This window comes from Dermacentor andersoni, chromosome 8 (assembly GCF_023375885.2).
Source record: "Dermacentor andersoni chromosome 8, qqDerAnde1_hic_scaffold, whole genome shotgun sequence".
In the NCBI taxonomy this organism is placed as follows: Eukaryota; Metazoa; Arthropoda; class Arachnida; order Ixodida; family Ixodidae; genus Dermacentor; species Dermacentor andersoni.
The window spans coordinates 104903423-104919637 of NC_092821.1; the positions used below are offsets into that span (position 1 = coordinate 104903423).

At 47.0% G+C, this 16215-nt stretch overlaps 1 protein-coding gene across 2 annotated transcripts in view; it reads left to right on the plus strand.

Annotated features, from left to right (window-relative positions):
• Positions 1-12102, plus strand: part of LOC126529261 (mpv17-like protein) — a 30797-nt gene extending 18695 nt beyond the window's left edge. For both annotated transcript variants that reach the window (XM_050176869.3, XM_050176870.3), the window contains exons 2-4: positions 2676-2746; positions 3347-3475; positions 5019-12102. In XM_050176869.3, coding sequence (XP_050032826.1) covers positions 2676-2746; positions 3347-3475; positions 5019-5048 — 230 coding nt within the window. In that variant the 3' untranslated portion in view covers positions 5049-12102. The remainder of the gene's footprint in view (positions 1-2675; positions 2747-3346; positions 3476-5018) is intronic.
• The last annotated feature ends 4113 nt before the right edge of the window (positions 12103-16215 follow it).

Consider the following 16215-nt stretch of genomic DNA (forward strand, 5'->3'; position numbering starts at 1 on the left):
GGATAGAATTTTAAGACCCATGGTGTGCGGCCTTCAGAGCGCTGACGACCGAACACCATAGGTGTTATAATTGTATCCCGCACCGTGTTCTAAAAGTCTTTTTTTTTCTTTAGTTGAACGTTAGCTGGGCGATGTTAACGTTAGCTGGGAGACGCGGTAAACGCTATACATTCCTATAAAAATAACAGGCCCCGTACTCTAACTCTATATGATCATATGCGTTTCTGCCTACCTTGATCACGTCCCCAGTGTAGGGTAGCAAAACGGAAGTTTGTCTTCTGGTTAGCTGCACTGCCACTTGCGCCTAGTTTCTCTCACTATAGGAACGTGATAATTTTTGTACATATTATAGTACCATATATGATTATGAATACGAGCAGTATGATAGAGACACAAGGGAATTAAGAAAACAAGCCGGAAACTTGCTTTTCTTTTCAAGTAGGAAGTCACAGATATGACACTGTAACATTTAGAGGCAGACGGATTCATACTCATAACACTCTGTACAACCTCCTTCCTTTTATACTGAATTTGTCATAATGTGGTGGCTTCATGGATGACATTTGTGAATGTTTATCATCAGAGTGTTGAACTTGCTTTCACCTTTGCGCATCCCTCTTCCTATGTCATCATCATCCCTCATCACACCTTTATGTCCCCGTTTCCCCTCCCCCTGTGCAGAGTAGCAGGCTAGAGCGCCTTAGCTCAGGCCGACCTCTCTGCCTTCTTTCAATTAAATTATCTCTCTTGTCATAATGTGGCACAGCGCCTAAATAAATATCGTGCTTAGTAAAGAGGAAGCTTTGAGCTCGGGCCTAACTCCCTGATTTTAATCAAGTTGATTTCATTTGGGAGAGAAAGTTAAATTCTAGTGACTGTCGGAAGCGAAATTTCTATTTAAGTCCTGTATTTTGTTAAAAAGAGTCAAAAATTCGTATGCTTGAAAAATATAGAAGCACGAAGTTTACAAATTCAGAGCTTTGCATCAAGAACAGATATAGCGGTTGTGTAAACGGCATGCATTAGATAATTGAAAGCGGGCAAATTCGGTATGAGATTTTATATCTTACGTGAATTTGTTACGTAGTGTAACAAGGGTTCTGCAAAAGCTGTGTTTCCATATTACTGAATTTCTTTAGATTCATGTGTAACATACCAATTTTGTCCGCTTTAGATGTGCTATTAGATTCAATTCACAGAATTGTATTATAATTTCTTGTTGCTGTGTTAGAGATGTAAATTTTATAGTTTCGTTCTTGAAAATTTTAAATTTTTGTTAATTTTTAATAAAAACTTGACGATCTAAATCGAAACTTCGAAACCAGCAGTCACTAGATTTTACGTTTTTTCTTTTAAATGCAACAAACCTCGTCAAATTCGGTGCAGTGGTTGCCGATCAAAACGAATTCTTATTTTACATGTATTTAAATAGGCGTGCCCGAGCTAAAGCTTCCTCTTAACGCGTTGTTTTAGTTTTCAAAAAAAAAAAAAAGAAGCTCTAATAACAGGCACGTACGACTTCAGCTAAATAGCCAAACGCAGGCGGAACGTTGCACGCGAAAGTTCATTGCTCAAGACCAGAGCATACAGCTCAGCAGGAACGCTATATCGTGCAGCGTCGCGGGACGCAGAACGCTGTCCTGGCACGGAGCCAATCGGGCGCAGCGTTCACCGTGCGTTCACTTCGTCACTTCCCTCTTTTTTTTTTTTTTTTGTTGCAGCCGGACGCACTGTATACTTTCCCGTCTCTGGAGGACCCTATCGAGATTGCGACGACGGGAATACGCATCAAACGTCTCGCAATATTTGCTATCGTAATAATACAAGTTTGGCAGTTTCGCCCTGCAAGGGTTTAGCTTTGCTCGTGGACTTCTCGGACGGTGTTCTAACTATATATACGCAGGTCCGGCTAACGCGGACGGGACATATAACGGGGGTGCACGAAAATTTCTGGCATCTTTAAGAGGCTCTGACACGCCGCCGTGTGTCTATAGGGGCCCTGTACATAACAGGATCGCGCGCGCGCCACTATACGCTGCCCCGTAATGACGATCCTGTGCGCCAGTCAGTAAAATTACACCACTTTCAGGTTTGAGCAGTGAGACTGTTTTTGCACTTTCTTATGACAATTATAGTCTGATAAGATTTGAGATAACAGCCGTACGCTGTAATGTTATGTTTCGTGACGTTTATTTGCGGACTGCCCTACTCACAATTCTGAGGAATAATTCAGTCAAGAACATAAGACCTGGTTTGATATATATATATATATATATATATATATATATATATATATATATAATCAGTGCTTACTCATGCTCATCATGGCCCCCCTTACTCAATGCTCCTCATGGGGCGTGTAAGGTGTCATGATCGAAATAAATAAACACCCACACCCACCCACCCACCCACACACACACACACACACAACACACACACACACACACACACACACACACACACACACACACACACACACACACACACACACACACACACACACACACATATATATATATATATATATATATATATATATCATCGGCTGCGCACGCTTCACATACGTACACTTTTTTCGACTTTGACACTCCTAATGCTCACGCATTAAACAATATAGTTCATTACAGGTTGTGCTCCCTGATCGCTAATCGTCCCTGCTTTCGGTCTCTGTGCAGCCATGAGCGCGATGGAGGGCAAGGAAGACATCTTCGCGGAACTTAAGGCCAAGTTCGTACCAACGTACAAGGTATGCAACTGCGTCATAGTACCTGCAGCCACTTATACGCGCACGTACACTTCGGTCCACTCTTAAACAGACCGCGCGTGCGCTTGTTATCTCGCTTTGACTTCAAGGTCAAGTGCAATGGAATTTCGCTTTGAATAAACTTGTTATAAGTAATATATATTTCCGAAGGTAGTGGTGGCGCGGAGCAGAGGTAGAACACCGGGCTTGTCATCTGAAGGTCGTACGTTGGAATTCTCATCGAGTTCACTACATTGTTCGGGCTTGGAGCATGCATATTTCCCCGCAAATATCGAAAATTAATATCCCGACACTGATGTCGCCCTGAGATGTCGCCCTGCGCACTCCGTGGCTAGAGTTTGTAAATTGCAAGATGAACCATGAGGTAATTAGCTAAAAAACTGAATTAGTTAATCAGTCGATTATGGCATTTCAACTTTTCGTGCAAGTAATGCCCGCCTCCTCGAGTAGAGCAGCTCGTGAACTAGAATTGTGCCATCTGTCACAGGCAACCTTTGAAAAAAAAAATGCTTGAAAGTGTTCGCTGAAACACCCGGTTGAAGCGCGGTCATGCGCATATCCAAATGTCCTCTCTTCTTGCAGCTGAGTTGCTGCTTCTGGATCCCAGCGCAGTGCTTCAACTTCTTCCTGGTGCCGCCCCACTTGCGCGTCGTGACCGTCGGCATCTGCTCGTTCGCGTGGGTCAACATCCTCTGCATCATGAAGCGCATGGTGAGCCTCTATACGCAATGCGCGCGCGCCCGCTTTCCCTATAGAGCATATATACTCCATATGTATACGAACTATTGCTTTATCACAACTCTGGAAGAGATGTTCGCGCAAAAGACGCGGAAGGAGCTGTTGGAGCTACACCCCTTAAAAGAAGGTCGTCAAAAAGGGAGGCACTGATGCTATGACTCTCCTTTGACTCTCCTTTGACTCTCCTATGACTCTCCCGAAGTATTCACAAAGACGGGCTGTCATCTTGCGTGGTAAGAAACCGGCTGCCGTGCTGTTAGAAGGTTGTGAGCTGAACAAACACCCCGTGTTGGCTGCACGCCCAGGGAGCTTATTATTATTTTTTGTGCGAAGCTTTGCTTAGTGTTTATCGAAGACTGTGAAAGCCCGACAGGAGATAGTTGTTTAGTATGTCAATGAAGATTGTATTAATCAACGGTGGGCGTAAAAGGTAAGCAACTCCATTTACACCTGCGCAAAATTAGGCCATGTTTCCCCAGACTTCCGTAGTTTAAAACTGCGCGACCGTTTGGTCTAAAGTTCGACCAGCGAACAACAGTACCGCTGCGTCGATCAACAGTTCTTCGAACGAGCGATGTCTCCGAATATGTGCCCACGTTTCAACAAGTGGACTTGTTTTCGTCGGGGCGGCAACAAGGCAGTTGTTGCCCTGACGAAAGCGAATTCCCTGTTTTGAGACATTGGTTCCACCCGGTCCGGTAGCTTAGTCGCTACGGCGTTGTACTGCTAAGTTCTATAGGTCGCGGGTTCGATCCCTAGGACACGGTGGCCACATTTTCCCCCGAAAGGGTACAAATGGAGAAACGCTCGGATAACTATATTTAGGTACCCGCTGAAGAACGACGGATGGTCGAAATTAATCCGGAGTTCCCTAGTACGGCTTGCCTCACATGATCGTAGTTCTGGCACGTAAAACCCCAGAATATTGTTCAGTATGTTTTATACATTGGCTCGATCGATCCAGTTTGTGACATTCCTTGTTCGCCCAGTGATGATCACTTCGGCTCTAGAGCTTCCTGCGAACCTCGGTCTTGTTTGGATAAGTACCGCTGCAAGCACAATGGGCGGCTACAGGCCGGCTCTCGATTTATCGCTATAATCTTTTTTTCACACAGAACTTAAAGTTCATTGTCTATACGACTCTATGCTCGCAGTCTCGAGAGGTCTTGGTTGTTCGCATCCCAAACTTCAGCTCTTGGATTTATGCTAATGTGTATATGTAAGGTATGCCAGCTAATGTCAGCCAAGCTGTTAAAAGAAGAAAAAAAGAAGACAAAAGAAAACGGTGCAAAATATGATTATAATACCTAGGACGTTCGGCAGTCAGTCCTCTGACGGACGAGCACCTAGGTCTTATATTCGTATTGTGCACTGTGTTTTTTTAAATAGTTGTTTTTATTTAAACAGGTTGGCTAACGTTAGCTGGGACACACGGTATTAGCGTCCAAGCCTATAACGAACTGCAACAGTTCTGTTTTTTGCAAGTGCCCGTCTCTATGCTCTCTCACATACGCAGACCATTAAGACGCATAAGGAGGACGCCTAAGCGACGACCGTCTGGAGGATTGACGTCACTACCGCTGACGTCAAGCTGATCGCTCGCCCGGACGTGACGTCACAGCATGTGACCAAAAAAGAACCTCGCAATGGAACGACGTCATGTCCGCCGCAAGGAAACGACCGACAGTTTGTTATCGTGCCTCTAGTCGTCCGGGCGTCAATCAAAAGACGCACATGTACCGCGCAATGCCTTTCTTCGACCGAACTGTTACTTCGTTAATGGGTAACGTTCGTCGTCGCCACGAAGGAAAAAAAAAGTGCCTGTACCGACCGCATGTTGACGCGCTCCAAGCGATACGTGTAGCCTCGTTGTGTGCTCTACTCAGTTTCGGCGAAGTGAAGGTCGCCTCTCTGGCGCTGACGTGAGGGGGCTTGAGTTGGAATACTCGCGGATAACTTTCTGTGGCAGCGAAAGAGAAGCTACGGAAGCGAAGCGGGTGACAGCGCTCCTGAGTGTAGTCCCACAGTCTCGTTTTGCGGTTGCTTAAACTGGAGAACAGGGAACAGAAACATCTCGTTTCTGTTCAGAACTTATAGTAGGACATAAAATACACCCCTTGGTGTTAAAATTGAATTTAATTTTTTTCCCCGCTTTGATATTCAGCGTTTTGGCAAACGTGAAACCGTCGCAGGTAGTAAGGCTACGCTGATTCCGTATCTCCTTCGCGAAACAGGAAGTGCTATCGGACGCGGCCGGACTACTTGGCGCAGTGATACATGTGCAGAATCTCCGCCCCTTTTAGCTTGCCCTTCACTGTCACAGAAAGTTGTTCGCGAGTGTGCTTGAATGTTTGGCCTCTGTGTATACAGCGTGGCTGCAGTGTGCCGCAGGTTGCGGGAAAGAAGCTGGGACATTTGTACTGGCCTGTTGAAGGAACCGTGACTGCGTTATTTTGTTCTGGTGGTCGACAGTCATCTATACTGACAGCTGCAGGGGAACCGGAAGTCTTTTGAGAGCCTGTTTCTCGCGCAGTATACCGTATAGCCGCCATGTAAGAGGCATGAGCGGGATTGGACTTGGTCCTGTTTGTGTGTCTCCGTGTGCCGTCTTTAGCGCAGTTGTTCGTACAGCCTGTTGCGAACAAAAGTGCAAACGCCGTAAGTTTTCAACAGAGCTTACAGGGCCATTCAGATTTCTAGATCACTGTGCGACTTTATCAGCTGCCGTGCCTATATTTGAGCGTTACATTAGCTACAGGATTTGCCCTTGTCATTATATCGTTTTATTTGATTCTATGTACATCAGTTTTTGTGACGCCTATGTAATGTGTGCAAGGTGTCCGTGAGTGGCATATAAAGCCCTCTGGCGAGCGGCTGGCGCACTTTCGGGGTTGTTAGACTTAGTAGACGCCATCCATAACTATCGTGTTCGCGCGTCGTCTACTACCGTCGCTATAATGCTCAGCACCTGAAAATTATAGAATTATGGAATCTCAATTGTGCACCGTGTCACGCGCATGCGCACTGACTTACGTGGTCCGCCAGAAGACTTTAGCAGACGACGCGCGAGCGGGATCAGGAAGTGCATCGGCTAAATCTACCGCGAGAGTGCTCTTGTAGATCATGCAGAGTGCTTTGCCTGTATGCCCAGCTACACGCGATCCCGTGATCTCGGTCGCAGAATATTATCACTGTACCACCCACGAAACCGTATACAGCCGGCGTCAAAAGTTTACGGGACGTGGGAGCTCGGAAGATAATCGAAAGATAATTCGGCAACCTTGGACACACCGCCCGGAATTTAGATTTTCAGCCTCGGCGGGAACACGTGACCACCAGCTCAATGCTACGGCAATTTAGTGGCTGCATGAAAAAAAAAAAATGAAACCGTACGGGAATATTTTGTTTATTTTTTTTGTTCACGAAACTCGCGTCCCACAATCTTCTGACGCCTACAGAATTTGTCTCTCCTCTCTCTCCTGCCTCGGTGAGCCGACGGTGTGTATATGCTCAAACTCAAAATGAATATCACCAGAGTCTTTCGAAAGTTATCGCGTCACCAGGTATTGCTGACGATTAGCGCCTGCGATAATCGGGCAGCGTTAACGGCTTATCACTGGTGCCGATGTTCAGCTTCTCGCGACGTCGTCTGGTTTTGAAGGTCGATTATCGCCACCTGCAGCTTAGCGCCGGGACTAATGTGTCGCGCGAGTCATTCCGTCAGGGTTAGGGCAGTGGCTAACCGTTGCGGAAGGTTAACTTCAACATTTAGCCATCTCATCTATGCAGTCTTGGTGGCCCTTGAGGCTATGAGCTAGAGTGTGTTAGGCGTTACGGCAGTGGTTAACCACGTGGAAGGTTAACTTCAACACTTACGCCATCTCATCTATGCAGTCTTGCTGGTCCTTGAGGCTATGAGCTAGAGTGTGTTAGGCGTGACGGCAGTGGTTAACCACGTGGAAGGTTGACAACGACACTTACGCCATCTCATCTATGCAGTCTTGGTGGTCCTTGATGCTATGAGCTACAGTGCGTTAGGCGAAGTCTGTTATGTGGAGTGCATAGACAAAGGCATACACAAAGGCATACGACCCATCCACTGTCTTAAGTGTATGTGCGTGGCTTGTGATGCTCATACGACTTCATTATACCACTGATGTGCCTTCGGCGATAGTTTATTTTTTAGTGTAGATTAGGCTATGCATACTTTAGGCGCCTCGCCCTATGGCGTACACTTATGGTAGATGAAGATTGGCGCTGTGGCTATCCTTCAGCGCTTGTGAGGATGTCATAGTCAGGCTTGTTTCGGGTATAGCACCTTTGTACACCGGGGTTAGTTTTCGCCCTTGCGCGGCGTACAAATATTTGAGACTAAGACTGTTTAGGGCAAGTGTGTAGCGTATTGCTCGTATATATTTGTAGGCGTGATTTTTTTTGTAGCTAAATCTTTCCACTTCTTAAAGAAGGTATAAGGCGCGGTGGTTGTTTATTCCCACCACACAAAACATTTGTAGAACTACCGAGCTGGCTTTTTCGCAATGCAAGCGTATGTCGGTAAAATCGTTAAAATTGTGATAATTTTTTTTTCGAGCAATGCGCGTTCGCGTTCGTGCATTCTTTCCGACCATGTTGTACGTAATGTTCCTGCGAGAGCAAGAACAGTGCAGGTGACGCACCGACAACCGTCGTGTTAAAAAGTTTCGTTGGTCACCACATATTAAGGCAAGGATGCAGTGCGCAGAAATCAACCTAACAATTTTCACAAGAGTCGGGTGTTGCTACATATACTATATATAATACTACATAACAAGAGCTCTAAATTCTCTGCCTGTAGCCAAGTGAATAGCGTCCCAAATGTACAAAGCATCAAGTGCCTGTAACCGCAGTGGCCGTCCTGACAGAAATCTCTAAAGCTTGAGCCGACCGTTCTCGTAAATAGCGCTGAGCTTGGGTAGGACTACAGCCGAAGTTGTGTTCACAATATGCCGACGGGCATCTGACCGTTGGTAGAACTGAATAAACGGCTGGCACATAGCAACAAGCTATGGGACAGAAAAGTGATAAGGCGTAACATTAAGGTACACGAAGATGGCAATGAGGCGGAGAAAGCAAGACGCGGGTGGCTGATGTTGCAATTGAGATCAAGAGAAAAGCAGTGTGTATCGGCAAGTGTTCGCAATTCGTGGATACAGATAAGTGGCGGCGCACGACAAAAACAGAATGGTTGCCGAAGGAAAGGGTGCATGTTGTCGAGGGCGTGTATGGAGAATTAGACGATGTGGATAGATGAGGAAGTTTACAGGCACGGTATGGAGTTAAGAAAAAAAAAAGAAGGATATAGCGATAGGAGAGGGTTTTCCTCCTAGCTGTGGAAAAAGCCTGATGTTGGTGGTGATGGCGATGACGATGATGATGTAACATTTCAAGTCAGTGTCACACCGGTTTGTCGCCCGTGCATGTGGCGTATACGTACAGTGAGCACCAATACTCTTTTTTTTTTCAAGTGCCTTTCCTTTCGCCTTTGTAGTGCCTTTGCATCGATGTGCGCGCCTCGTTCCACGAGAAGTTTGTTCCGCGGTAAGCACTGCGGGGCCCCCATTCTGTCGTGCCTCTTCCTTTCTTCTTCACTGCCGAGAAGTGCCTATATTGTTTCGCGTTATCTGTTGATGAACACTGCTCGTACAACGATCTAGTGCAATACATAGATGAACAGAAGGTTCACTCTGTGCTGAAAGTGGAAGTGCTCTCCGGGAAAAAAAAAGAAGAAAGTACGCTTTCGCGGAGTGTTTTGGTTTTCATTTCGTTGCTTGCGGTATGAGCAGCAGCGAGTCCACTCAGTGCACGCGAAAGAAGGCTCGGTGTTTTAAAAGCCGGGAAGTACACGCCGATATACTCGACCTCCACATTAGCTAATATTAGTGTTTCAACTTAGTGTTCCCCACAAAGAAAACAAAAAGAAAGGGGGGGGGCACGCCTGGTCAGTATTATCGCTCTGAACGAGCAGTGTAGGACATGTAGAATAGCGTTGTTTCGCGAACGTGTTTTCAAAAGCTCGTAGTTACGTGAAGGGAAACTCGGGTTCGCGTACGTACAGCGTCAATCTGTCCCGTCAGCAGTTTCGAGCTTCGCGCTACGTCAGCGTGTAGCAAATGTCTTGTATACAGACATACGAAATTTTTAATCTGTAAAGCTAAGGAAGAGAAAATTGACTCGCCATCCCGGTCTTGCCAAAGCGGATGTACAGCAAAGCTGTTGAAAACTACCATTACAACTTCTGAGGAGGGTACGCAGTGCTTTATTGCTTTAGAGTAACAGTGGTGAGTGTAATTTAGAGTAATGGTAGTAATTGGACTAAAGACGATTTTGACAGCACGCCGCCGCTGGTCGTATTGCCGTTTCTTTTCCCCTCTGCCACTCCTCGTACTCACGCTGCTCCTCGGGAGTCCAAACTATGCGTCGCCTACCCATAGCAGTGCTGCAACAATGAAATCATTTGCTATGCCGGTTCTTCTATATACGAAAGGCTAATGACGTCACTCCCCGCGTCTCAAGCTGCCGTCGCCGCGGCAGCTTCCGCAACGGTAACCTTCACCGGGAAACGTATGCAGCGAGCGCTACGTGCTTCGCATTTTTAGCTGTAACGCCTCGTCAATTATACGGTTTGGATGTTTGTTTTTTGCTTGTTCTTTGGTGAAATGACCGCTGTACCGTATGTCGTATGCGTGATGCCAAAGAATGTATGTACTTTTCGCTTCAATCGCGGAAGGTTTCTTTTTTCCATGAGGACGACGCCGCGAAAAATCCCGACAAACTAGAGGCTAACAGATTCGCTGTAATAAAGCCATTCTACTCGGTCACAATGCACGAGTTCTTAAAAAAATGTACTATCTCGGCCCTTAGCCGTTTTCGCTTGCGAATACAAGCATGCAAGGATATTAGTGCTATCAAAGTGTTTAGCAGTTGTGGTGGACGCGGAAAACACATTGCTGGTTACGTCCATTTCTTTTCTAAGAGTCACTCGACCTTCTTCGCGCTGTACATCCGTCACCATGCAAATTTACCAAATCGCCGAATTCGCACCACTTGTCGCGGAAAAATCGTTTAAACCGCCTTAAACGATGTCAATTACTATACAGTTTGGCTAGAAACATAATTAAATAGGGAGGGGAGGGGCTAAGCGTCATTTATATACAAACAGAAAAGTGAGCTTATAACATGAATCAATCAAAACAATATCTGCGGCCATGATTTTACCACTATCATTCGTTAGCTAAAGCGTACAGCTATAGAAACAGCTGCCCATATATATATATATATATATATATAGAAGGGGAGACGTATGCCGCTTTTTACTGCCAAGGCTTTGACACGAACGTTCTCAGTCTCACTAGCATGAGACAGATTTGCCCAAAATGAGTACGGGTTCCTCTACACGCGGAGGTCACTGGCCTTCCCTTTCTAATTACATTTTCCGGGGCTATTTTTACTCCCCAAACGGAGTATGTTCTTCGGCACTGCGCAGAATTATGTAGAGTAAACGCATGTACTCTATCGGGGAGCATACAAGAACTCTCGGAAATTAGGAGTTAAATGAGGGGCCAGTCACTTACTCCTTCAATGGGAGTCACGGGTACACTTTTTTACGAAACTTTTCTTTACCTTCTGGCTTTCTATAGAACTGAGCTTTTGTAGAGGTTTGTACACCCCAAGTTGGAGTCTGGTACAATTAAATGCGTGCATGTTAGACACCATTCATTGAAGAGAGTAGACCTCTCGAAAATGGGAGTAAAATATAATCGCACATGGAGTTACTATTCGATAAGAGACGCCAGTGTAGTACGTACTCCCTTTGGGGTGAAACCTTCCGCCTTGAGGATTTTCGCAAAACTGATTTACTCATTCAGCATTCCCTTTGCATCTAGTGTTCAATATGTATAACGTCTGCATTGGTTGTTGGCGGCGACGTTTTGGAACGAAGTGCTCCGAGCTCCTTTGGAATGCCGCTTTGGGGCTTCGGGGTTATACTATAGATACACTTAGGGCTACTATACTTTTCATGAAGATAGAGATAGAGGGAGAAAGAAAAAAATGGTTATATTTTATTTTTTTATTTGCGTGTTCCTCGCGGGCTCCTAATTGGAGTATTGTGTGAGGGGGACGATACATTGTTATCGTAAAAATATAGAGCACATGCGGACTAGCTAACAAAAACAATGAAACTACGGTCGATTTTGCTCCTTTTCAGGGGTTTCCGTGCGATCTAAGGCAACAAGTCCAGTAAATGCGGTAGTCCGAAGAAAAGAGTATAGGTAACTGGAGGAAGCTTTGTCGCGTCAGTCGAGGATTACCTGCTGTTTTCACCTTGAAGTGACAATCTTTTAGGATGCTTGTTTATCTTTAGCGCTTAACTTTGGTGCGCGTGATGAAAGTGTCGAGCGTTGCACGAAGTTTCAGCTGTGCGGAGAGCGACCTCCGACCCGCCATATACGTATGTGCTAAGACGACCGATGTGTGCAGTCAAGTTCGAGCCGTTACCCTCACTCCGTTTAACTTGAACAGCTTTTTGTAGTGCGCAGTGTGAATAAACAAGTGTTCTTCCACATCCTGTCTTATTTCTTGAAGACTGGTGTGGTTCAGTGGCACAAGTGTGTCGCGTGGTCGCTTGTGGTTCATCAGTGGATCAGTGGTCTACCACCTCCTGTGCGTCGGATGCCCGCCGTCTGACGTGACTGTTTCCAGGGGCAAATGTCACGGTCTCCGTCCGTGTCCTTTTTTTATATCATTTTTATTTCGCGCTACTTCCTTTTCAAAGGATGCACGATCAAAAGTGCTTCGAGCAGCAGGGATACGGACAGTCCGGCCTGGACATTTCTGTGTGGTTCCCTGTGAGCACCAGGTATTACTTCGGTTTCAGCACGATGCAGATATGCACGAGTTTTACTCAACCGACCTAATATGTCGCTTCACTCGTAAAAAAATCTTGTAACAGCGCCTCTCCTTGATATCACCTCCTTCTTTTCTATGGGTACGGTAGCGACACACTTCGTGCCCTGGCTGGTGTCCCTCTGCACCACAAAATGCGCATTGCGCCTCACCGTCGGCTACGGTGGGAACAGATGCCGATGGGTTTAGAGGATGAACGACCCCTTTGACCGGATCTTTCTGTTTGCAAGCGGCGTCCTGGTGCACCTGGCCCAATGCACTCTGGGCTCTCTCTCTCTGCTCTCAACCTCCCCTCTTATGAAGTCGAGGAAACCGAGAGGCTTGTTTCCGGGCGTTTCATGTGAGGCGGCCTTCCGCCGGAAGTACGCCAAGCAAAGCTCGCTTGGGATGCTATTACGAAGGACTGACAAGCAGCGCGCTGTAGGTGCTCGACGACACTCCCGGCGCGTCATGATGTCATACCAAGAAGCCCAAATCACTGCACTACACCAAGGCCTTCGCCGCGCCCCTTTTAATTAGGGGCGAGGGAACGGGTGCTTTCCCCTGCTGATAGAGTTCGTGCACTCGTATTGCACCACACGCGCACACCCCTGAGTCCGTGCCGGGCCTCCATTGTCCGTTCATAAACATGGCAGAAAGTGCGGCAGTTAGCCATACGGCGCTGTCGGCACACATACACTGGCGGCAATTCGTGGAAGCGGGATTGCACAGACTCCACATACACTGTCAGCACTTCGTGGAAACATGATCGCACAGACACACCATAATTCGGAGCATTCGCACCCCCGCCTTCTTAGTAAGCTTCTCAATGCGCCGCGCGGTGCAGAGAATACACAGGGGTTCCTACAAAAAGCTGTCGGCATCAAGGCCGCGCCGACGACCAAAAGACAATAGAGACTTTTAGCGTGTCCGCTATTCCGGCAAACCGGGGCGGTTTGGGCGGATTACCGGATGGTCGGGGGCGTAATCGTGAGCGGTCGTAGCGGTGCAGCCGCCTGGTGTTGTAGAGCTCAATCAGACAAACACAGAGCTAAAATTGCAGTAACCTACTTTAATCTGCTTCGCTGCTGGTGCAGATTTTCGGCAGCGGCGTAATTCTGTCCACAATTACACCGCTGTCGAAAACTTACACCCCAGCTAAGAAGAATATAGTAATTGGCGCTGTGTTTAGGTGGTAAATTAGGTCAAAACCGCCCGCGTGCGGTGCGGCGATGTTACGCCCGAGCGGCCGGCACTAACCGTTTTGCTCGTCGGTTTCCTTTGGCGCCCGTTGATCGGTGCTTCGCCGAATCGAATAATGCCGCACCGTGACAAACACCCAGCAACAATTTTTAATACGTTGCGTAACTCTATGGGCGAAGCCGCCGCGCCTTGGAGGAAACGACCAAGCCATGGTTCTTTATTCTATGACCAAGCCATGACCGAACTGAGAGAGCGAGCGGCGAGGAGACCAGGAGAAGGAGAGGCCGGGAGAGGAGAAAGGTCACTATTCTAAAGCCCCTGAAACTTCGTAAAGTAGTGCCACTCTCCTCCTCCGCGTTCACTCCTCCTCGTTTCTCCTCTCTTTCACGCTCCCTCCTCGACCATGGCGCCGCCTACGTTGCTCGAGCGCAGCAGACGACCTTTCGCAGAGTGAATGCACGCATAGCAAGGCAGTGCTCTTTAGGCGTTCACGTTGGCTTTCCAGCTCCGCGTAACTTCGTGTACAGCATAGAATTTCTAGTCGGATGCTTATACAAATTCGGTAACGGCAGCTTTTGTTTCATTTTTTGATAACTATTTCTTAAAAAAAAGTATCTGAAGGAGTGTTAACGCTGTGCGTTGACGACTGCGAATGTATCGCGTGCACTACAATTAGGTACGCAACATTTGTCAAGGGCGTGTCGCAAGGTCTTGTTGCGAATGGTTGTAAATAACACGTTTACCATCGAATGACAACCTCTTGGCTTCCAGCAAGCCCTCAGCCTAAAGAATCCGCGCCGCCCTTACCATGTGAATTCGCGGCGCGTATCAGCTATGACGTACAAAGGCTGACGGAGATCACTGCTCTGGAGGTTCGAAAGTGTATTACAAGCTACAATGCCGCCAACGTGCGTGCTTGCCAATCTAAGCGTGCGCAAAGCCTCAGAGGTGGGCGATGGTGCTATTATGTTTCTCTTGTCTCAACGCCGACAGAAATACCGCGGCCGATCATCGAGTCGGGACTGTGCGTAGCCAAGAAAATAAAATGAGTTTTTTAGCATTCGTGCGCGAAGCGGGAGCGCGATAACAATGCTTGACTCAATCTCAAACAAGACCACTGTGGCCTTCAGTAATTTTTTCAGGTTAATGACTTATCACGATTAACAGTTCATCGTGCGTTGGTTCGTCCGTTTACTAAGTGACGTACTTGTCGCGAACCGAGTTGCACTGAGGTGCATGCATTCAGGACGGTTGTACTCCCTTCGAAGTAACATTTGCGAGACATGACTTTATTAGTGAAGTCATGATCGCGCAAAGATTCCCCCCGCCATGACGCGGCCGAAATTGCGGCAAGTGAAACGATGTTTTATCCATAGGTTAAAATGATATGAAACGGCATGCGAGTTGCAAGTCAACAGTTTATTTTCACATAGATGCATTACAGATTTGCCTTTGCAGTCACAAGTCCGTGTGCACCATTTATTGTCTCTTTGCGTAAATAAACGCACCAGCCTAAGAGTCCTACAGCAAGCGCGTCTCAATTAAGCATAGTGACTGTAGAAACTAATAGTGGCATAGACGAGCAAGCGAACGACTATATGAGCGCGCGAACTAAACGAGCGAGCAAACGACTAAACGAGCGCGCGAACGAACGAGCAAACGACTAAGCACGAACGATGACTAAACCAGCCAGGGAACGGGCGGGCGACCGCACGTTTTCTTTGCGAGTGCTCCACCGCCGCATCTTAAGCTTCGCACACTTTAAAGCGCACGCGAATTAGCACATACGTCTCAATTACATATGATGCGGTCGCTCGACGACGAACGCACCGCGTAACACGGTTTCGGGAGAGCACGCACGCTTTTCATCGGTGCCTCTCTATCACAAATCCACCGGGGGACCGCCAACGAGGAACACGAACAAATGTGGCAAAGAAAGCTAGTCTATCTAAAGAAGGCTAGTAATTAACCACAAAAGGCAGAGAGTTGCTGTCCTGAGGCGTTTTCATGATCGAGACTGAAATTTTATCAAAAGGACTGCGCTGAATCTTAAAAATTTCGTAATCACATTATCGCACGCAACACGCGTGCCCGCGAACTCAAACCGGTTGGCGTTCAAAACGATTAAGCGCACCAAATGTGACTAACACGACCACGTAGTGCGCATATAAGCAAAGCGGACGTTGCGTAAAAATCATGTTAAAGCGTGCGTACAAATGACAACATGCACAGTGAACTGTGCAATATCTACTACGTTATTGCCCGCAGCACAATACGCAAGCCTGGCACATACAATACTCTGAGAGAGCCACAACTTACATCACATAGTCGCGCGGAGGAAGTTGGTCGGAAGTTGTCCCTCCCGATTCGGTGAAGCCATGTCTTTCTCCTTAACGCGTTGCGCTTACCGGACGGTATCGCGAACATATTCTTGCCTTTGCTAAAACTATATTGGCATCCAAACGCGCAGCAGGTCCTGGTAACAGAAAATGACGTGAAGCGACGTCGCACTTGCCACAAAACATCCTTCAAGGCGTTCACAAGATCAAAACACAGAATAGGAACGGAAGGAATGCCGCCAACAAGCG